The 22,807-nt window shown below is 47.3% G+C and overlaps 2 protein-coding genes across 2 annotated transcripts in view; one reads left to right on the top strand and one right to left on the bottom strand.

The window, feature by feature from the left end:
* LOC144138968 (uncharacterized) overlaps positions 1 to 13,306 on the top strand; it is a 28,567-nt gene extending 15,261 nt beyond the window's left edge. The window contains exons 6-9 of the mRNA XM_077671474.1: positions 83 to 531; positions 4,948 to 5,200; positions 9,319 to 9,586; positions 12,052 to 13,306. Of these exons, the coding sequence (XP_077527600.1) occupies positions 83 to 531; positions 4,948 to 5,200; positions 9,319 to 9,586; positions 12,052 to 12,878 (1,797 nt within the window). The 3' untranslated portion in view covers positions 12,879 to 13,306. The remainder of the gene's footprint in view (positions 1 to 82; positions 532 to 4,947; positions 5,201 to 9,318; positions 9,587 to 12,051) is intronic.
* The window catches only part of LOC144138901 (uncharacterized), a 917,654-nt gene that overhangs the window by 601,291 nt on the left and 293,556 nt on the right, over positions 1 to 22,807 (bottom strand). The window lies entirely within an intron of this gene.

Here is a 22,807-nt window from a genome sequence, read left to right as displayed (position 1 = left end):
AATCTTTCACGATACATTCTCAGAAAATGCGGTGGGAACTGCAAAACTCTGATGACTTCGCCTGTCTCCCTCTTGTTACCAGGAGAGCGTGGACAACTTGACGGCCAGCGTGCACGACTCGCTGCTCTACGTCATGCAAAACCTGCACCTGTTCGCTCACGAGGAAGGCAACATGGCCGTCTTCTACAACAGCTGCCGCGCCTTCCTCGCCAGCGGAGGGCATCCAATGGCGTCGGCCGCCGACATCGCGTCCGCCCTGGGCATCCGCGAGCGCCTGGCGACCGCCAACGAATCGGCGGGCCTCCAGGGGCTCCTCGACTTCGTGGTGAGGTCGAGCCTGCGCACGGGCCTCGCCTCCGTGATCCGCGTGTCTCTGAGGGCCGGCCACGCCTTCGTAGACGCGGGCGAAAGCCTGACTTCCACGTTGGGCGCCAGTCACGTGGGGCTGTTCCTCGCCGCGGCGCTCCGAGAGATGGCGCTCGACACGGAGGATCCCCGCTTTATGCTCGAGCTGGACTCCGTGGTCCACAGGTGAGCTCTACACCAGTTACGCCTTCCACATTCCATGCCGAGTATCGCCCCAAATGAGCTCGCACATGGGAAGGGATAGATTTCGGTACTGTCGAATGATAGCTTTACTGCAGCGAGTGGTTTGTACTTTTCTTTGGCGATTATAAATTATTCCTGCTTTACGCGTCTTGAGCTAACTGTTGTTTTAGCTAAACGAACACCTTTGCAATGTTGATCACTGCCATAGATGAACTCTGTTCCAAAGGAAGCGCTTTTGGAACATCATAAAATTTTTCAACACCTTCACCTTGCCACGGGTTTCGCAATTTTCTCCGTTGTTAATTTGCTTTCTGCTTATCTCATTTAATGGAAGTGCGATATAAATGCAGCGTGCAAAGGAGTAGTGAGTGAGGTTGGGTATTTTCAGTTCCCAGTACGGTTCTGAAGGCCGAGATAGTTGACCTTCTTATGACGTAGTGAATGTTCCAGCGCAGCACTCCTTGTGATGTGGTACTTGGAAAGCATTAGCGTCCAAATGAACAACGTTTTCTATATTATCATCTTCTTCTCTTCGCTTTGCGTTGTTTTAGAGCGAAGTTGTTTCATTCTAGGATCTAAAAAAAACTGCGTGCGTTTATCGCAACGGGTCCACGAATAATTGCATGCGTTCGATCCAGAGCTCGTGCAATACGCTCTGTCTCTCCAAATGTAATACAGGCACCTTGGAAAAAAAGTATACTGAAATTTGTTGCTCAGACGACTGTATCATGGTGTCGAAGTTAGTTTGCGCCGTTAGCTCACAGTGATGCTATAAACGCTACGAGTTCCCGTCTGCTGGCTATACATGTTGAAGGTGAAAAAACCAGCGAAATAGACGGAAGACGTAGAAGAGACGAGACAACACACACGCTGGACTAGCAACTGAGAATTTAATTGAAAAACAGAAACAACCAGAGAACGACCAAGCCTATACGCATGCGCAACAAGAACGCACGGTCTGATAAAACGCTATCGTAGTACACTTTTTTCCGCTCAGCTTTGTAGGAACGCGATCTCTTTATCGCTGAGGGAGATGGAAGAAACACTCACGCAATTTCCTTCTTCCTGTTGGCTGATGTAGAGCGATTCAATTATTTCCCTCTCTGTTTTAGTCCTGCCTCTTCCCAGAATCGTCACTCTTTCAAACAAAGCCTCACATTTGCCCTGACGTTTGCACTGACGACAGTGATAAGAAAGATGACCGGCTCCTTGCCCTCTGATCAACGCGCAGTGCTCTCGTAACCGGTCGTTGATGCATCGACCTGTTTGGCCTATATATACCTTACCACAGGTCAACGGAATGTTGTAAATGACTCTTTCGTCACACATTACGAATTGCTTTTCATGCTTCGTTTTACACGCACCTCTCTTTTTCCCCACATTTTCAATGCGCGTGCACAACCCAGACAGCTTACATGGCGCGGAAAACACTAATCGCACACCATGCCGCGAAGCAATTTTCTTTAAGTTGTGTGACACTTTATGAAGGTAAGGCATCACTTGAAATTTTCTTTTTTCTTTGTTTTCATCAGGCCTTTTTTCACTTTTCTGTTGCCTTTTAAGCTTAACATGGAGGCACTCAGCGACTGCCGTAAGCACTGTGCTGGGAAACCCCGCTGCATTTAGCCTCTGAGCCTGACAGTCCAGGCTTTCCTGGATTGCGTGGACACAGCTTTTTTGGAGTGCACTGCGGAAACATAATGTGGCTATGCCTCTTTTTACCAATTTGGAGTGACTCGAATCAAACGGAAGCAGCGCCTTCTTAGTCCTAGGTGAGTAAATCCAGCAAACGTGGCTGTCGTCTTTAAAAGTTAGCGTTAAATCTAAAAACCTAATGGTTTTATTCTCAGCAAGTTCAAAGGTAAAATTTAGGGTTTCGGAGCACGCCTTAAAATGCTTTAAAATGTCTTCAGCCACTTGTTCCGGGCAGTCAGAGGGCAAAAGTTTTAACACTACTAAAAAATCATCCATGTAACGAAACATGCGAAGCACTCTGACGTCACTTTCTGTGACTCCCTTAAGCTTTTGATCGAACTTAGACAGGAAAATCTTGCACAATACAGGGGCCACGGCAGAACCAATACAGATTCCTGTCTTTTGAATGAAAGTGCGGTCACGAAATTGAACTACAGTCGACGAGAGGTACAAAGCCACCAACTCAAGGAAAGCATCAGCACTGACACCGCACTCATTTTGAAACTTGACCACACCCGTTTCATCAATCAGTTCACGAATGGCAGAGAACAGTTCGTCATGGGGCACAGAGTAAAACAAGTCTTATTCGTAAAGTGTGCCGTAAAGCAATTCGTAAAGCAATTCGTAAAGTGTGACGAAAGAGTCATTTACAACATTCCGTTGACGTGTGGTAAGGTATATATAGGCCAAACAGGTCGATGCATCAACGACCGGTTACGAGAGCACTGCGCGTTGATCAGAGGGCAAGGAGCCGGTCATCTTTCTTATCACTGTCGTCAGTGCAAACGTCAGGGCAAATGTGAGGCTTTGTTTGAAAGAGTGACGATTCTGGGAAGAGGAAGGACTAAAACAGAGAGGGAAATAATTGAATCGCTCTACATCAGCCAACAGGAAGAAGGAAATTGCGTGAGTGTTTCTTCCATCTCCGTCAGCGATAAAGAGATCGCGTTCCTACAAAGCTGAGCGGAAAAAAGTGTATTACGATAGCGTTTTATCAGACCGTGCGTTCTTGTTGCGCATGCGTAGGCTTGGTCGTTCTCTGGTTGTTTCTGTTTTTCAATTAAATTCTCAGTTGCTAGTCCAGCGTGTGTGTTGTCTCGTCTCTTCAACGTCTTCCGTCTATTTCGCTGGTTTTTTCACCTTCAAAATGTACCAACTGGCCCAGCAAGCTGCACTTCTTCGGCTATACATGGCTGACTATGGAGGGGTATGGTCACAGACAAGGGCTGTAGCTCGTTTTATCAAAACTATCCGGGAAGAAATTTCAGACGTAAATTTGAATTATTTTTTGGGAATTTATCTGTATGGGCATTCTCTCGATGAAATTAGGAAGCCACCACACATAAGTCAGTGTAGTTATCTACCAATGCAACTTCAGTGGTCATCTCTTCCATCATCAGAGCAGTGGAACGCATCCAGTTCCCTTCCCACGTTGACAGCCTCGTATCCCACTCTCCCGTTCACGACTTCAGCCATAGGTTGTTCTCTTTGTAAGACAGCTTTTTCAATTAAATTCAATTCATCGCGTCGAAGATTTTTGCATTCGTGTTTTCATTTAAAGAAAGAAGAAAACGTGGTGCAAACTAGACGTGGACGAAGAAAAAAGGTAAGTCAGATACTATTACCTTTTTCTTCGTCCACGCCTAGGTTGCGCCACGTTTTCTTCTTTATTTAAGTATGTACCAACTACCTCAGCAACAAGTCTTTTTTTTTTCATTTATCTCGCTTATCTTCGGCACCGTTTCCAAGCAGTTTTATTTGCTTCTTTAAGAGCGGAACAAAGTGGTGGACGAGAGGTTTTCTTAGCGGTAAACAATATTGACATGAATGAAACACGCCAGCGGTTGAATTGTTCGGAATAGGCTTGCCTTTTCTGTGTTCAAGCATTCTTTTACCTGTTGCATTCGTTCATCGGTCGGCCGTTTTCTCTGCCTTCTCTTGGCCCTGACGCCACATTGTCAACCTAACGACATAACTTTTCTTACATAAAAAACTCATATTTCGCGCCACACGACGCCAGCATTGACGTAATCGGCTGAAACTAATATATCACTGTGTTCTGTGACGCTTAGCAGTCTAGTGATACGTTAAAACGGAACTAGAGGCACCCCTTCAATCACAGAGTTGTATCTCGGCGGTGGGTTATGTCGGCACCCACCAATAGCACAAACAAGATCTTGTGACGTCACATAGACCTGACGAAAAACTGCTTGGTGCGGGCCACTGCTTCATCTGTTTTAGTAACATCTAGAGCTCTTTGGAGTGACCGATAAAAAATAGGTCTCTTAAATGAACCAAACAGTTCCAGATTTTGTTCTTAACCACTGTCTGCGCGAAAGACCAGTCTGGCTTTACCATCGACAGAACGTGGAGTTATTTCCACAGAAGTGTTTTGCAGGCGGGCGACACGACTGGTGAAGCATTTTTTTCCCAACTGAAAAAAAATGTCGTCATTGTTGCTGACTTTCTGACAAGGGATATTCAAGCAATGGTCACTGACCGAAATGTAAATTACGCAGCTAGGGTAATTAGTGTACAGCGAATAGATAATCGACAAGCCGGTGTTTCATATCCGAAAGAGAAAATTTCCAAATTATTTCCTTCAAGTATTCTTTCATGTGTGGTCAAGCGTATAACTCTAAGCGCATTTTAAATCCCGGAGGGTAGGTCGCGTTGAGTAAATCTCATTAATTGCCACCGCAGATGTCTCCAGGAAGCGAACTCGTCCGAGCCATTTTTGAAAGTGCCCATCGGACGCCTGGGCGATGCCTCCTCCGTGGGTGCCAGCTTCCTGGACGCCATGAACCGTGCTCTGCCGGACGGTGTTCCCAGCTACACCCCGGATACCATGGTGGCCATGAGATGCCTGCGCCAGATCGCCGCTGCCCTGACTGCTCTGGAAGCCGCCGGTCTGCACAGGGCCTACGTCTACACCTCTACGGTCCTGCTGGCTCAGGTGAAAACTAATGAAGCAAAAACGCACGTGTGTTCGAGGTTTCGGCGCACGTTAAATATGTTCAGGTTGTGAAAATGCATCCGATGGTCTCCACTACGGCGCGTCTCATAACCTGTGTAGTTCGTCGAGTTAAGCGACACGATCGATCGATCAATCAATCAATCAATCAATCAATCAATCAATCAATCGATCGATCAATCAATCAATCAATCAATCAATCAATCAATCAATCAATCAATCAATCAATCAATCAATCAATCAATCAATCAATCAATCAATCAATCAATCGATCGATCGATCGATCGATCGATCGATCGATCAATCAATCAATCAATCAATCAATCAATCAATCAATCAATCAATCAATCAATCAATCAATCAATCAATCAATCAATCAATCAATCAATCAATCAATCAATCAATCAATCAATCAATCAATCAATCAATCAATCAATCAATCGATCGATCGATCGATCGATCGATCGATCGATCGATCGATCGATCGATCGATCGATCGATCGATCGATCGATCGATCGATCGATCGATCGATCAATCGATCAATCGATCAATCGATCAATCGATCAATCGATCAATCGATCAATCGATCAATCGATCAATCGATCAATCGATCAATCGATCAATCGATCAATCGATCAATCGATCAATCGATCAATCGATCAATCGATCAATCGATCAATCGATCAATCGATCAATCGATCAATCGATCAATCGATCAATCGATCAATCGATCAATCGATCAATCGATCAATCGATCAATCGATCAATCGATCAATCGATCAATCGATCAATCAATCAATCAACCAACCGAACACTAATTAAATTACGGCTGTTCGCGCAATTAAAAACTTTACCATCTTTTCCAAATTAAACTTAGACATTCTGGAAGTTCTTTTGCGGGTTCTAGAATACATATGCACGCTCCCTAGGTAATGCCAAACAGGCCAGCATTGAGACAACTTTGAAGATTAGGTTACCACAGGACGCACAGTTGGCAGTAGTGATCTTAAGCTCGAGAGAGAAATTAGGTGCTCAATTCGTATAGCCCTGCCGTCGGGAAGCGCTATCAACTGACGAGCTGTGGTAACCTGCGTCACTGAAAAGAATGGTTCATGACGGAATAGCACGTCTTCTGGTAGCTTATGGGAAAGAAGGGCAGCTTGTTAAGCTTTAGAAATAAAATTAAAATAAGTTAAAAAAAACGGGAGCAGTATCTTGGTTGTAATGGTCAGGATGAGAAAGAAGCGCCATGAAAAGTAGAATAAATTTGTGCAGAACACGCACTCTTGTTTAAAATAGGAGTGATTTGAAGTTGGGCCGTCAATACGATGGGGGGGACTGACAGCAGTGCGAGTGAGAAGGCCGCTGCTGAGGAACCGCATAAGATTAGTACGAAGGGTATAGTGCAGTGAGGAGAAGGGGAAAATTAAGGGGCTTCGGGGGATGCAGAACCAGGGAGGTTGAAAGCCTTAATCCAAAGGCCTCCGTCCTGCAGTGGTGGACATGGCGATGACGGCGATAATGGAGGCACTGCAGCTGGCCTGGTTCTACTCTGAGCCCATTCATTAGCCCGCTGGCAGCGCAGTGTAGCCCAGGTGCCCCAGTTGAGCGCCATCACCACGGTGTTCACCAGAGAAACGCCGCCACTGATCCTCTGGGTTTTTAAAGCGAAGCTTTGCCTGTCCTCTGGGATTTTCGGGTGGCTGCTGCTGCGGCTGCTGTCTGACAGAATGCAGCGCAAGGTGCTCGGCGACTGCTCCCCGCATCTACACCGGTGGAAACATGGCGCATCCGGGCACCCTATTGATGTCTGTCACATAATCACCAGATGGCGCTGGTCTCAGCGAATTGTATAGTCTCCGAATTATATAATTGCTGGTCTCAGCGAGTTGCTGGTCGCCGCGTGGTGTATAGATTCGTAATGCAGGTGATAACATTAGAAATTCAAGCTTGGATGGAAGAAAATGAAATCATTGGGGAACTGCAGAATGGATTTAGACAAGACAGGCGATTAGATGATAATTTGTTTGGGATAACGCAATGTATTAAAATTGGCAAAGCGCAGAATAGACCATTATGGATTAGGTTCTTGGACAATAAAGGGGCATATAACAACGCAAACTACAACTGCTGTGGAGAATGCTGAAACTCCAGGGATTAGATGACGAGTTAATACAGTTCTTTATAGCAATCTATAAAGATAACATAGTGCACCTTCTATGGGATGGACAGAAATGCGTCCACCAGGTCAACACCCATCGGGGACTGAAACAGGGATGCCCTTTGAGCCCAATACTGTATATGCTTCACATGGCAAGGTTGGAAAACAAACTAGAAGAAAGACAAGTAGGGTTCAACGTAACTCATATGCTGCAAGGCGAAATGGTACAACAGCATATTCCGGGAATGTTATACGTAGACGACAATGTTCTTTTAGCTGATAACCACAAACCGATTGCAACGGCTTATAAATATTAGCCGCTAGGAAGCCACCAAACTCGGGTTAAGTTTTAGCGCAGAAAAATCGGGAATAATGGTTTTCAATGACACTACCACTGAAGCAGTGTCTCTCCAGCATAGCGAATTACCCAGAGTGAAGGAATATAAATACTTAGGAGCGTGGATAAACGAAGGGGATAACTACTTAAGAACTCACGAGGAGCAACTTAAGGGTAAGGGAAAGCGAAACGCAGCTATTATGAAGCATAGAGCTCTGTGGTGGTATAACATATATAAAGTAGTGAGAGGAATGTGGAAAGGAGTATGGTTTTAGGTCTCACAAATGGGAATGCTGTACACTATATAGGTACTTAAAACCAGACGTTCCACCAGGCCTTGAAGTGAACCAGAGAACGGTAGGCCATTTGGCCTTAGGCGCGCATGGAAAAACAACTAACGAAGCTGTGCAGAGAGATATGGGATGGGTGTCATTTGAAGTTCGAGAAGCACAGAAAAAAATTCGTTTTGCGATGAGGTGTAGAGCAATGGATCAACGAAGGTGGGCAGCTAAGGTTTTTAGGTACCTATACTAGAAAAGCGTGGACACGCAGTGATTAAGGAAGACTAGAAGGCTAATGATTAAATACGGAAAGAACAGTGGAGAATCCAAAACAGACGAGGTAACCAAAAAATAGGCAAGGCAGATAGAAACGAATAAATGGAGAGAAAAAATAGAAGCTAAAACGTCGTTAGAGTTGTACAGGGCTGAGAAATTGGCCATCAGAAAGGAAAATCAGGGAAGAACTTTGCTTTTTGAGGCTAGAGGAGATTGCTTGCTAAATAAGAGCTTTGTGCGGAAGTATTCACAAAATGATGGGGTATGTGTGGTCTGGGGAAAAGAAAGAAACTATATGGCTCATAGTGTTAGAATGCGAGGGTATCCATCCAAATCTACATGAGGGAAATATTCGGCCTCTAGAAGCCCTACTATTTAAGGATAGCACAAACGAAGTGAACTTCAAGGCAGTCGAGGCGACAAAAAGAAGGTTAGAATGCTGGTGGTCGAAAAGCAGAGTGGGGAATATTGCCAAGGAGAGCTACCACCTGTAACAGGAAAACAAAAGTATTTTGCACCTAACAAGTTTTTTGTGCATGCCCTAAGCAGCGCTAGTATTAAACCAAGAGTATAAAACATAGGTATATTAGTCCTTTTTGGTAAGATGACACGTCTGCACCCCGCTGCAAAGGGGTTACCAATAGCGATAAGCATCATCATGCGGCTACCGCTTCCGCTGAGGGCCACTGCATAGTTTATGAGTTGCAGTGTACATGTAGTTGGCGGCCGAAGAGCGTACTGGCCACGTATGCAGAAGGAGAACACACGTGAACACACTAAAAAAACAACAACACTCCCACTGCGCCCATGACATTCCGGTTCGAACGAAGTGTCACGCAGAACCGAAACGTCATTGCTAACAACGAAACATGGCGCAGACCACGAATGTACGCTTGGCTCGAATACGTGAGTGAAGGCAACAACGCGTGGCGGCAAAGAAAGACGGCGGGCGTTGGGAGAACTACGCCCACGAGCGACGAGCGGCACAAAACGTACATGCACTTTAGTCTCAACCCACCCACAGACAGGTTTTTCTGTGCGCAGGTCATGAAGTACGCATACACTTTCCGCCGTGAAGTGTCGTCTGCACAAGCTTCATGCGACCTGACCAAGGTTTGTGTCAACATCACGGGGCATCACTTCAAGGCGCTGTTCCCCCACTGGGTGACCAAGAACTTGGTGGCCCAGGAGGTGCTCGTGGCCTTCCAGGCCATGACGAAAGCGCTGCGGCAGGCGTTCGATAACAGCGCCTACTCGCGCGAACTCCGCCTTGTCGCCAGAGACTTGGATGAGCTCAGCGTTTCAGTGATCGGTGAGTGCACGGTAATGTTCAGTCTCATCGCGCACTTGTGGTGTACGTTGGGGACGTCCTTCGTGAAGCAATGCAAACGCGTGTGAAATAGCCAATGCATATACCGTGGTTGGGACTCGTTATGCAAACACGAGAAGCGTAAAATTGCCGTTTTAAAGTACGCTAGTATGCGTTCCTCTAACATCCAAATTCAGATGTTCGCGTCTTACAGTCTAGAAAAAAAGTTTCGCACATCTATGCTCGCTTCGCTGCAAATGTCATGGAAAGGCGATTTTTCCCGGCCGCGCTTGCCACGTGATTGCCTCTCGTCTTCCTCCTTCGCATATCTTACTCTCTTGGCCGCCTGTCTCGGGCTTCCCATGATAAAAGGATTGACGTCTCTACAGTTCCATTTTCCCGCGTTACAACTGCTCGCCCGCCATCTGTTGGGGCATTTTGCTACTGTCGGGCTTGGAGCGCCATCTTGACGTCGAACGCAAGCCCTTTTTGTATTTAACTGTTGAAGATTCGTCGATAATGTTTTTTTTATTTGATAACACAAAAAATAAACCAACTTGTATTTTCAATTAAGAGAACACTGCTAGTATCAGTTCTGTATTGTTTTGTCTCGAATGCGCCCAGTGTTTGCTTTGAGCTGGGAAAAGTTGGCAGGCATTAACGATGCTACGAGTTTTCGCAACTCAGAAAGGTGATGCCCATATATACTTTTGGTTCAAGAATTCTTTAAACTTGCGTCTGGGCGGATAAATTTAGGGCAGGCAGCCAGAGCGACAGGGCTAAAGTTTTGTTTAGATAGGCCCAAAAGAGTATTGTCATTAATTTTAAAAGGCGTCTCGACTGGCTACCAAGGCTAGAAGCACCATAAAAATTAGCGGAATATCTGCTGGCGCCGCTACAGATGTATTCGAAATACGATTGTCTCCTACCACGCCTGCCGAGTAACTTCCTCTACTAACGCCCCCACCCACCCTCTGACGCTTTTTCCTTGCTGTCTCGCTGCTGCTCTGATGAATGCGATAGAGGATTTCTAAAATCAATTCAATGTTCTCGCGTTCGCACTGATGGATCACCGTCTGTTGGTGCCTTTTTCTTTACTGTTGCTCTTGGGGTGCCGTCTCGAGCTCGCAGCTTGAACCCGATACCCTTTTGTATCTTTTGGTTAGAATGTTCTTTCTAACACGTCTTCTGGTTCCCATCAAAAACAGAAAAAAAACACCACGTCCACGTGTATTGGTAAAATAGAGATCACTGCTAGTATCATGTATGGATTGACATTTTGCCTCAAATATGCGTAATGTTTTCTTTTTGCTGAACAATGTCGAGGAGAATGAAGCATGCTACGAGATCTTGTAGCTCGGAAAAATATTGCCTATTAATACTTGCTGATGCAGAGCTCTTTACTTTTGTGTGGGAGACATAAATCGAGGAACACGTGCAGGCAGAAATACAGATAGACAGATAGATAGCCAGACCCGAAATTTTGCGTTCAAGCTTGAACGCAAAGAAACACTGTCTGGCCCAAGAAACACTGTCTGACTTGACTGGGCCCGGTACACCGTTATAACGCAGCGACGCAACGGATGAGTACATGACACGTGGTTTTCTAATGACACGCTCCATCATTGCATTGCACTTCAGTTTTATACTGGTCAGTTTTGAATTTACCATCAAAACAACGTCGACGTATTTTGTCTCTATAGCCGAAAGCCCGATTAACCAGTGCGGCTTGTAAATAATAGCTGGTTTCGATAAATTCTTTAAGAGGAATGAAGAAAGAAGATAGCTTTGAGACTGACTTGTTTAATGTCTTGTTGGCGGCCTTCTGCACATCGACTATACCTTGCTAAAAGACGGTAGTAAAGCGTGATGTGCCTAGTCACATATTCGGGGAACTAATTTTCTTTTTCTCAAGCATAACCATAAAGAAGTCGGTTTTTTGTAGGTAGTTCAGCATTGCAACCTCAGATTTTGTAGACGACTGCGGAAATGCTTTTAGTACTTTCATATTTCTTTCGAAATTGAACTATGTAGTGGTCGATGTGAGGTCTTCTTTACCCTATGGTACGTTATAGTCTTACAAGAAATCTTGCAAATTATCAGCGTCAGCCATCACCTAAAAGTTCGGATAAAGCATAGAAAGTATTGCTAATTGCTGATAGTATGCATAAATTACCTTGTGAGCACAATTCAGTATGGTTAAATTCTACCTTATTAGTTTTACGTAATACCCTGTCCTGTCTTTCAAGCGTATTATGGATTATTTTACACAAAATGCGAGGCCATTGCAGCGATGTTCTGGTTAGCTTATTATCCGACTGTGCAGCGACTTCCGAAATTTACATTGATTACAAAGACAGGTTTCCTGGAAAATTAAATAAGATTACGAGTATTCTGTTAAATGTTTATTCACAAAAAAGGAGGAACGTGTTAAGAAAGAGTTGCGCGATTTTGTGCGCGACTTCTAGGTGAGCGCAGCGTCACAGCAGCAACTCGCGATGGCCTGGCACGCGTCACGCCGACCAAGTATGACCGCCATTTTCTCATGAACGTGGTGCGAGCGAGCGGGGACAGCATCGGGTCCGACTACGAGGAGCACGCCGTGGGGCGCCTCCTACGAGGAGAGATCGCCATCGCCAGCGGCGACGGCAGATCCAGCATCCTCGTTCCGGCCGACTTCCTCGTCGCGGACATGATGTACCCCGCCTCCAAACCGGAACTGAACTTCCCCACGGTGGGCGTGTGGCTGCTTGCCCATTGGATCAAAGCTGCTGCCCTGAACAAAGCTCTGCGGAACGCCACGTGGCCGGGCGAGGACACGCCGAGGCCGCCGAGCGCCATCCCGGAAGCAGGACCTGTCCACGACTGGAGGCTTCTGCGGGGAACACGGGGAATTGAAGCCAACGCCGTCACCGGAAGGAATAGCGGAAGTGGCGATGGGCCGGAAGAGGAAGTGGACCTGCAGCTAGCCCTGGATCGGAAGGTCGATTGCGTACGCGAGGAGGCCTCGGTAGTCCTTGGCAGGCACGTCTCCCGCGAAGAAGGCCAACACCTCTTCTTCGTCGAATGGGCACTGGAGGTGGCCTTCATTGCAGCCGAGGCGAGGCGCCGCGAGGTCGTGTCTCGTTGGTCCAAGGATGACCGGTGGAGTCGGCAGCTGTTCTTTATGCGCTTCTGCCATACCTTGTGCGGAAACGACAGCGCCCTTGACGCCTGCCGATACCAGGCGGCGCGTTCTCCGGAGTTGGCTCGCGCGTTCCAGTGCCGCGAGCCGAATGCCACCAAGTGCTCGTAGTTGGCAATTCTGGAGCCTTACAGCTCTATTCACGCGTTAATTTGAGTATTGTTATACCACGAGCAATTTTTTATTTGTGATTAGTCTCGTTGTTTGGAAGACAGTTTCACGACTTGTCACATTTTTTTTCTTCGTGCGAATTCAGCACGTCCCACTATATAAAGCTTATGAATGCAAACCTGTGTTTTTACTTGTTCGTTTAACTTCATGCCTGTCAGGGATAATTGACGTAAAGGGTTTGTGTTAGCCTTGCACTTTAAGGGCAATCTATTTGCGGTGGAAAGCATTGCCATTACACCGATGTGCCGTTGAAATAAACAAAAACAAGGAACTCCGGCTTCGAACGTTCTTTTCAAGCGGTCCGATTCGTACAGTCCTGCGTCAGTTCAGTTTGCATGCGACTCAGTGACAGCCTGTGCTACTGTGCCGTGAATTCATAACTCCGCGGCTCGGACTTGAGCTGCAGAATAAAGTTTCATCTCTCTCTCTTTCTCTACGAAAAAAGAAAACAGTCGATGGTTCTAACTTTTTTTCTCCCCTGAACATCAAGCTAGGTCCTACTTATTTCAATTGAATGTTATGAGAATGAGATATTTTTCCAATGCGATTCATGATGCATTCGATTTATGTTACTCTGTTAAGCTTCTATTTTTATGGACGGTAATGTTCCAGCGTCACGTGCAGCTCACTTGTGAAGGGGGGGGGGGGTAATTTATTAAGAAAGAAGGGAAGAGAAAACAGCTGGGGATATTGTTAAACTCACCCTCATACAACCCAGTCCAGGGAAGGGAAGGGGGTTTCAAAGGATAGGAAGAGAGAAAGAGGAAGTAATGAAGAGAGTGGGGCACAGTCTATGTAGCGTTCGTTTCGTCCAAGGCGCGACGGCTACTAGCGCTGAACTAGCCCTGTCACAACTACGAAGTTGAGGAGGTGCTGGAATACCTCCCATCGTAAAGCGTCCGATCCCGTGGGGAACAGGAAGTCTTCCAGCTTGTGGCTTGGTACACCGAGTCGCTGGAATGCGGTCCGGAGTTCCTCTCTCGCGGTGTCGTGCTGGAGGCAAGAGCACAGTAAGTGCTTGAGCGTCTCCGGCTCTGGGCAGTCGGCGCAGGTCGCTTCTGGTCAAGAGGTCCAATGAGTCAAGAGGTCCAACGAGACAAGAGGTCCAATAGTCACGTGACAGCCGAGTCAAGAGGTACAACGAGTCAAAAGGTCCAATTTGGGTCAAGAGGTACAACGCGTCAAGAGGTCCAACGCGTCGAAAGGTCCAACGCGTCAAGAGGTAAAACGCGTCAAAAGGTCCAACGAGCCTCCTTCAGGTTACTTTATAAAATCGCCGGATCCACTAAAATGTCCTAGTAATGTCTGGTTTAAGTTTTGCGGTTTTAGATTGCGATAAATGGGTGCTTGTGATGGTTACTGATTGTTCTAGCTATTTTCACGATTCTGTACTATACGACTGCTATATGGTTGTTGGCGAAAAGTAGACAGACAGACTGCTAATAATACCCTACTTACACGGGCGCAGTTAACAACGGTCAAGCGAACCGCGGTTAGACAAAACCGCAGTTTGCTGCGTTACACGGCAGACGGAACTGCGGTTACCCCGCTAACCATGGTTAACACAAACTGAGCTTGGCCACCTGAATTCAGTCACGCTAACCGCAGTTGCCGCAGCCGCAGTGCTCAAAATCGCGCAAGTAAGTTCGGACGCAAGTGGCGGCGCATCAGCGAAGGCGGAAAAAAAAATAAAAAAATCACCTGGCGTTCGGAGGAGACGAAGGTTCTCAAATAGCGGTCGCCCCAAAGCTGTGCCCAAGAGGCGCTTTCGTTCTTCGCGTCGCTCTCGCAGTCAGCGCGACTGCCCGTCAGCAGCGGCTCGTTTCCCGATCCAACCGATCAACTACGACAAAAGCCGTGCTAAATTTGTGAATTCCGCGCGTCGCCCCCCAACAAAAAAAGGATAAACCAGGCAATCGTGAAGCGTTTTCAGCACTCGGAAACGATCGGCGCGCACGTCGGCCGGGCCTGCGAACACGCCGATGCGCCAGCCCGCACGGAACTGCAAGCGGCTCGAACCGGCCCCGGCCCAGACCACGGCAGCAACAGCTTATCGCCGTTCTTCGAAATCAGCCTGGGGCGGTATTCTCGTAACTGTCCCTTTTGAAAACGTCCCTTTTGCGTCCCTTTCATCGTGACGTACTTCCGGTTAAGCTGTGGGCATTTGATTCAAATACCGTAACTGTTCTTGCAAACGCATTTTAAAGAACTGAAACCGTATAAGAGTATTTTTTTATGTGTTTATTGTTCCGCGAGCGAGCCAAGGCGGCGAAAAATCGCCTGCTCCAGATCGCCTGCTCCGAGTAGCCACGGCTCATAGCTCCGCCGTGCTTGCATGGCGTCACATCCGGGTGTACGCTTTTAGCCAATCAGGGATCGGTCAAAAGGGACATTTTTGAAAGGGACACAAAAGGGACAAAACACGGGAATACCGCCCCTGATCGCGGAAAAGAACTTCCACATGCGAGTAGTGGAAGTTAGAAAGTGGAGCTGCGAATTACAATATATAGCAGAATTTTTCACCGCACTAACTTTCACTTTATTGCATGTGGAAGTTAGTGCGGTGAAAAATTCTGCTATATATTGTAATTCGCAGTCGTAGAGATAGCGGCGGTCAAATATCCACCGCGATGCTAAGCCTAAAGTTCACAACACCGAAAAGACCTGAGCAAACCAAGCCGGTTGCGAGCTTTTGGGGAAGCCCCTCGCTTTGCCGCGCGCGACTGCATTGCGTTTGGCTCTGAAGCGCTTGCTTTAAAGATATTTCCTTTTGTCTACACTGCTTCTCTTTTGCTTTTGTTTTTTCGTGAAGCTAAAAGTGTGGTCCTGTACTCACTTCACGAAAGCTGACTTCTTCTGGAGCAAAATCCGCAAGTTTAGTTCACTCTCTCGTTATTGATGGTGTGCCTTTCGTGCATGTTGGGTGTGTCGTTTGTTAATTGATGGTCTGCAGCGTCTGAAACCGCGGTTGAAGAAAGCCGCCGTACCGCCACATAACATTCCTATGCGCATGCACGAGAAGAAAGTGCAGCGAAGAACAAACAGGGGAACGTCATGGTTCTTTCATTAACGTGCTGGTTTCTTTTAATAAATGCTGCATTCCAGTTGCATTTCGTGCTTTGTTGGGTTGTTTGTGCTTCGTTCTCTTTTTTAGCATTATGTGTGATTGCTATTTTGAATATTCTGCTTTTTTTCTTTCTCAAACCCCCACAGGAATGGACGATGTAGGTATTTCTATTAAATAAATGCACTTGTTACTGCGGCATCGTCGTTTCCGACAGCGCGCTGAAAGCACAGAACAGCTGATGTAGCAGGCCCTGCCGTAGAGGCGTCAGCGTTTGATATTTAGTTTCGGTATTTTTATTATTACCTGTAACCTGCATAAACGCCGTTGGAGCTTTCCTTGTAAAGACAGCCCACAAAATTATTATTTACTCGCATTATTCGCACTTAACCCAACACAATTGCGTAAGTGGGAATAACAAAACGCTGTGCATGGTTGCGTCTACCGCGCTCTGCTTGGCGCCTAATATTCGTAAATTGTGCTTGAACAATTGTACGAGCATGGGTGCAAGTGTAGCATCCTTTATAGAACCTGCAGTGCCAACAAACGTTCACGCAGTGCGGCTGGCAGCTTGCGGTGATTTGTTAAAGCTTGGACCTCTCGACTCGTTGGACCTTTTGACTCGCCTCAGCCGCGTCAAGAGGTCCACGGTGAGCCAAGAGGTCCAAAGAGACAAGAGGTCCAACGCGTCAAAAGGTCCAATATTGGACCTTTTGACGCGTTGGACCTCTTGACTCATTGGACCTCTTGACTCGGAATCGGCGCAGGTGGGGGACGCCCGGCGGCCCTGATGGTGCAGGCGGGATCCCACGTTGCAGCAATTAAGCCGCAGGCGAAGCAGGAGCGACCGGGCGTCTCTACTGATGCGGCCGGGAAGGAGCCGTGGGGCCTGACCACTGACCACTCGAGCATCTGGATGTTGACCCTCCACCACTCGGGCCAGGATAGTCCTTGCAGCGTCGAATGACACCACATCCCGAGAGGCTGGTACCCCTGCCTGGCGAGCAGCGCCCTTGGCCAGGGCGTTTGCAACCTCGTTGCCCGTGATGCCCACGTGCGATGGTAGCCAGTGAAGTCGCAGTGGACACCCCTGGGACTCCACTGCATGGAGCTTGGCCGCCAGCGACCGCTCCACATAGCCGCTGGAGCTGGCTGGATGCTCGGCTGTTCTTAGACGGAGGAGAGCGGACCGAGAGTCAGTCAGGATGATGGCCCCCCGGTCATGGGCCGTGATCTACGAGTGATCTAGCAACACCCTTGTTCTTTAAACTCGAAGTGCAGTCGGACAACCCGAGCTTCTTAAATCCCTGATTCAGGTTGTGCCGCAAGCAGAGCTTGTCGCTGTACCATTTCCTAGGCGCTGGATTTAAAGAACAATACGGTACAAGACGCTTGAAAGGAGCTAGCTGTACTTGTGGAAACTAAATGACTTCGTTTCAATGCAACAAAAAATGAAATTTACAAACATGCTAGTGTTGGAGTTGCCCCAGTTTCTTGCAGGGTTAAGGGGAAAACGGCAGCATGAGCACGCCTATGATGGCTAATGTAATAAATATCTGGCATACAACTAACGCCGTCTCTAGAGTGGCGTCCGGCTTTATTATAAGCACTCCACTATATCGACGTTCACCAGCGTTTTGTAATAACATTCCGCGTCTGGCACTACATCGCTTTAGGTAACGTAAAGGCAACCTAACCTAAGCATAACATTAGATGACTTCACGCAAACAAAATATATCATGTAAAACAGAAAAAAATATCCTACGTCATAAAAATTCTAGTTCAATTTAAACATGAAAAAAAATTACAACAAAGGCAAGAGCCGGCCTCCAACTACCGTCCTTGGGATCAAATAGCTAAGATGGATACTTTATGCTACCACGACTTTTTATATTTATTGCCTGTCTTAGACAATTTACAACAAATTACTTTTGAATACTGTAAAAATGCACACATACAAAAGTTGAGTTGCCAGCCAGTAAAGGGCTGATTTTGTCAATTAAAATGCCCTCATATCGATGAGTTGCTCTATTTGTGCCAATCGGGTAGTTCCTGGTGAAATTAAATTACAACTTCAACAGATGAGAGAGAGAGAGAGAGAGAGAGAGTGAGAGAGAGAGAGTGAGAGAGAGAGAGAGAGAGAGAGAGAGAGAGAGAGAGAGAGAGAGAGAGAGAGAGAGAGAGAGAGAGAGAGAGAGAGAGAGAGAGAGAGAGAGAGAGAGAGAGAGAGAGAGAGAGAACTTTCGCTGAGCCCATTTCAGCTGACGCTCGCAGGTGTCAGACGGGGTGGAACCCTATTCACGAGTCCCATATAAGTCCAATAGCTCCTGGACCCTGGACGCGAGCTCTTGCTGCGTCGACAGGTCGGGGTTGGACATCAAGATCTCCCATCGCTCGGGTAGGGGGGAAGGGGAAGGGGGAGGGAAGGTAGGGGATTCTTGAGCTCAGTACACTCCACCAGTATGTGCGGCAGGGTGCCTTTCGTCTTTTTGCAGAATGGGCAGATGGGGTCGTGTTCTGCCGGGAACATCTTGTTCAATAAAGCTGGGTGCGCCAGGGATGGCGCTCATAAACAGCAAGGCAATGATGTTGATGCGCAACGAAGAAGGGAGCATTGGACGATAAAGCATTGGCAAATAAAACATTGGCCGATCTGTTGAAGGTGTTCCGGTGTTTTATTTGCCAATGCTTTATCGGCCAATGCTCCCTTCTTCGTTGCGCATCAACATCATTTTACAGCCTTGCTGTTTATGAGCGCCATTTACTATGGAAACCCAGTGCCATGACTGAATCATAAGGAACTCCGTCCTCATTGTCTATTGCAGGGAAACGTATGCCGTGAGGGTCTAGTTGAAAATATTTATGTAATGTCCTCTGTAGCACATCCCAAAAATATACTCCTTCCCAAGAACGCAAAAATACATGATCTCTCGTCTCAGGCGGTTTCAACTAAAACAATCGGTCCTATAACTATACAAATAACCCCCTTTCTTCCATAAACGTTCGTACTAATAATGTTCCTGTATGTAAACTGAACACGAAGTTTTTGACCCCTGGTAAACTAAACACAAAGCATTTGAACCCATATAGTTTCTTAGTAAGTAAACTAGAGAGGAAACTGCGCCTGGTCATGTCGTCGGGGGTGTTCATGGGAAGACCCCCCTTTTTGGCTAGGGCTTGGCTTGACAATTGGATTCGTAAGCGGTTTTGTGGATTTGCTTTCTTCGCTATGCATTAACACGTTTACGAGCTACAAGGTAGCCGAAATCCTGCCTGTTCTGCGGCAGCCGCGTTCGGTGAAACAGCAGGCAGTACGGGATCGCACCTGACGTTGATCATGCCACAGTCGAAGGACATATGACTGAGCGGGTAATATGCCGCCGCGAAATTTGTACCCGACGAAAAGAAGAAGCAAAACGTACTTGGACGAAAACAAATGCGAGAGATACGGGCGCTTGTATGCGTCCTATATTGTCATCGTCCACGACTGTTTAACGCCAGGTTTTCTTTTTTCTTGTTAAATTAGCTGACGGTTGGTGCACCGGTTCACCACGAAGGCAAAATTTTCATATGCACGCTCAAAAAACTTTCCAAACTCCCCAAACAAATTATATGAAATAATGGTAAAATTAATAAAATCAGAGTCTCCAACGAGTTCCCCCCCTCCCCCACCCTAATATTAACATTGTTCGTAACTACAACCTTGGCCTGCGGTATAGCAGGCACAACCGTTCCGGCAAAAATACGCTTTACTTCCTTTTTCCTTAGTTTGAAAGACCCTGTTTTTATTTTCCAACCCTTTTCTTCGCATTTTTGTGGCTGTTTAAATTTGCGGTCACTAAAACGTTTCAATCCAAGCCAATGATGAAACTAAGGCGAGCGCGATGTATAATGGCGGTCCATGACGACACAGACGGCCTTGACGTGAGCCGCATAGACGCTAGCGCCAGATTCCTCTCTAGGGTATACTGTAAGAAACTCTATGCTTGAACCCTCTTAAGCACATCGCTACCGGGCCTTCCACAGTAGGTGGCTCTGTACAAGGGCACAGGGAACACAACATCAACGATATCATGATACAAATTTTTTCGGGGAATCGTATCTAAATACCCTTTCGAAAGCCTTTCGGTTACAAATTTCACGCTGGCCACAACTTCCTTAAAATCTCCAAAAATACCCCGCGAAATGCACCTAGTCGTACTAGCAAAATCGGGGAGAACCCTGCCTTGCCTTAATTGACACAATGTACGATGAAAAGGGTCACTTACTTCCCTCAAAAAAAAAAAAAAAAAAGAGAAATCTGTTTACTATAGTTGCCGCGCAAATAAATGCGCTAGCCCAACTCCTCGGTTTTTCACACGCTAAAAGCACAAACGCTTCGGCCGGTGCTAGCCTAGTCTTAAATATTTGAATGTCGTCGGCCAGCGCTCTAGCCATGCCTGCAGCGATCAGCTAGAGTGCCGTCAGACGTTGATGGGCAACGAAAACCCCGATACAAAAGGCCACTTTTCTACTAGTCGGCGATTTCTTCATAATTATATATGCTTCATTCCTTCATATATTTTTGCATCCTCAACTTATCTTCTGTTCTATTATTGTTTTGTTTCTCCTTTCTGAACTAACCTATGTGGCAGCCAAATTTCCACACACAAGTTCTCGGCCGATCCCCTGCATAGGTATGTATACGAACTGAGGAAACCAACGAAGCAGCCGGTGCACGAGGCCCGAGGCGACTTAGCCCTTCGAAAGTTAGATTCTACTAAACAACATGTAATAGTAATCACCGACTCTCTCTCCGCTGGCACATCCTATGGGACTGTGCAGCCATACAAGACGGCGTCAGCTTCACAGAATACCCCGCAGATCTCCAAATCGCCATCACCTCAACCAACAAGTCGGATCAAGAGTGGGCCATCCAGCAGGTTCTCAAGGCGCTCGAAAGGCACGGACTCCGCAAAGGGGTTCCTGTCGAGTAGGGCTGCCCAAGAGGATGCAACGCACGGCCACGTTGAGGTCGGCCCGTCAACCGGGCTTTACCTACTGCAGGATTTACACAATAAAGTCCTTTCCATCCCATCTCAGTTTGCACTGCTCTTTCGTCCCCAAATAGCTCTCCTCTACGTAGAGCCCTCAATTATTTATTGCCTACATCTCTACGAGAGCTGCGATTGGTGTGGGTGCCTGGACACGCTGGCATCTGGATTAACGAATCGGCAGATACGTTGGCGGAACTTGCACTGGACGGCCCAGTGGTGGAAATCATGCCGCACATACAGTTCCTCACCTCGGCACGTTTTCGCAGATTAGGCCTCCTAAAAAGCATGGCTGAAACTGCGTGCGTATGTTCTGAGCTCGAGCACCTCCGGTTCTCCTGGAAGTGCCGGATTAGCCAACACACGAATGCGAAGTTAGCCTAACTAACTTTCGCTGTGGCGTACCAAATTTAAATTATTATTTGTACCGCTGTGATCTGGCCCCTTCACCCCTTTGTGTATTTTGCAATGAATTAGAGACTATAGAACATTTTCTCCTCCACTGCCGACGGTTTGCCTCCCTACGAAAAAGATATTTGGAAAACCCTTTTAATCAATTGGCCCACCCACTCACTCTTCCTCTAATATTATCATTCGGGGCGACAGTACTGGGTTTTTGCCGCGGGGATCTTTGCCGCGCTGTACACTCATTCATCTTTGAATCACGCCGTCTGCCGTGCTAGCAGCTAATTCAAGATGGCGGGCTGCTCTTAAAAACATGTCTGCGCCTGTATCCTTTGCCTTCCCGCTCTCTGCCTCCCCTTCGTTGCCGAATCTTCTTTCTTTAATTTTCTTACATAATTTCCACGAATGTCCTTCAGCCAATCCTTTCCTTATTCATTTGTGCTGATTTTGTAGTTGGTGAGCTCTATCTGCTACCGCACCTTATTTTCTGGCAGTTTACTTATTATCTTTTTACTCCCGCTCATACTCACCTTTTTCTGTAATTATTCACTTTTCTTCTTTTAATCCAAATTAGTTTTTTCTCTTCTCTCAGTTAGCGCCCATTTCCTGGCCAATCCCCCTGAGTGGGTACGAGCCATTTTTTTTTTGGACCAACAACAACAACAACGACTGCCAAGAAGGCGAAGAAGAAGAGTTGCATCTGTGCTGCTTCGCTGTCGCGCCAGGCCTAGAGAAATGCATTTGCGAAAAAAGCAACACTCGAACCCAAAGAGTAAGGAGTACGCGGTGAATTCAAAAGGGTCGTCATTGGCGACGTACACCTCTCGAAGAACGCCCACGCCCGCCGAGACAACCCAGTGCGATCAAACGATCCCGGGTGCTGCAGCCGGGGCGAGCGAGATTGCTTCCCCCGCCGCGGTCAGGACTGAAACGACCGAAGAAATGTTCCCCCAAGACGGGAATTCCTTTTCGCTCCCAAGCGTGGACATCGCGAGGGGGCTGAGCGGCGAAGAACTTCGACACGACTCCGAGGGATTCGGCCAAGGCGCCGCCGTCTCGACGCCTACCGTGGGGACAGGTCCCGTGCGACACACTAGGTTCCGCAGTTTGGGACAACCGTACCGCGTAAACTTTACAGTCGAAGACGTTGCGCCCCAGCAGCAAACTGACCCTCCCCACACGCATCGCGACCACCACCACGGTTCCCGACGGTGCGACGAAATCGCCATCTCTGCCGGCACCTCGGGCGTTCTGTCGAGGGCGTTTAGCGACCCGGACCCTACTGCGACTCTTGTTGAGAGGCGCACGGTTCGCTCCCCGAGCCTCGGGGATAAGCGCCAAGTCCTGTTCTCGAGCGCGTCTTGTTC

Source organism: Haemaphysalis longicornis, unplaced genomic scaffold, assembly GCF_048455015.1.
Source record: "Haemaphysalis longicornis isolate Haplotype H1 unplaced genomic scaffold, Haemaphysalis longicornis Haplotype H1 scaffold_5, whole genome shotgun sequence".
NCBI classification, from domain to species: Eukaryota; Metazoa; Arthropoda; class Arachnida; order Ixodida; family Ixodidae; genus Haemaphysalis; species Haemaphysalis longicornis.
This window is presented reverse-complemented; position numbering and strand designations above follow the sequence as displayed.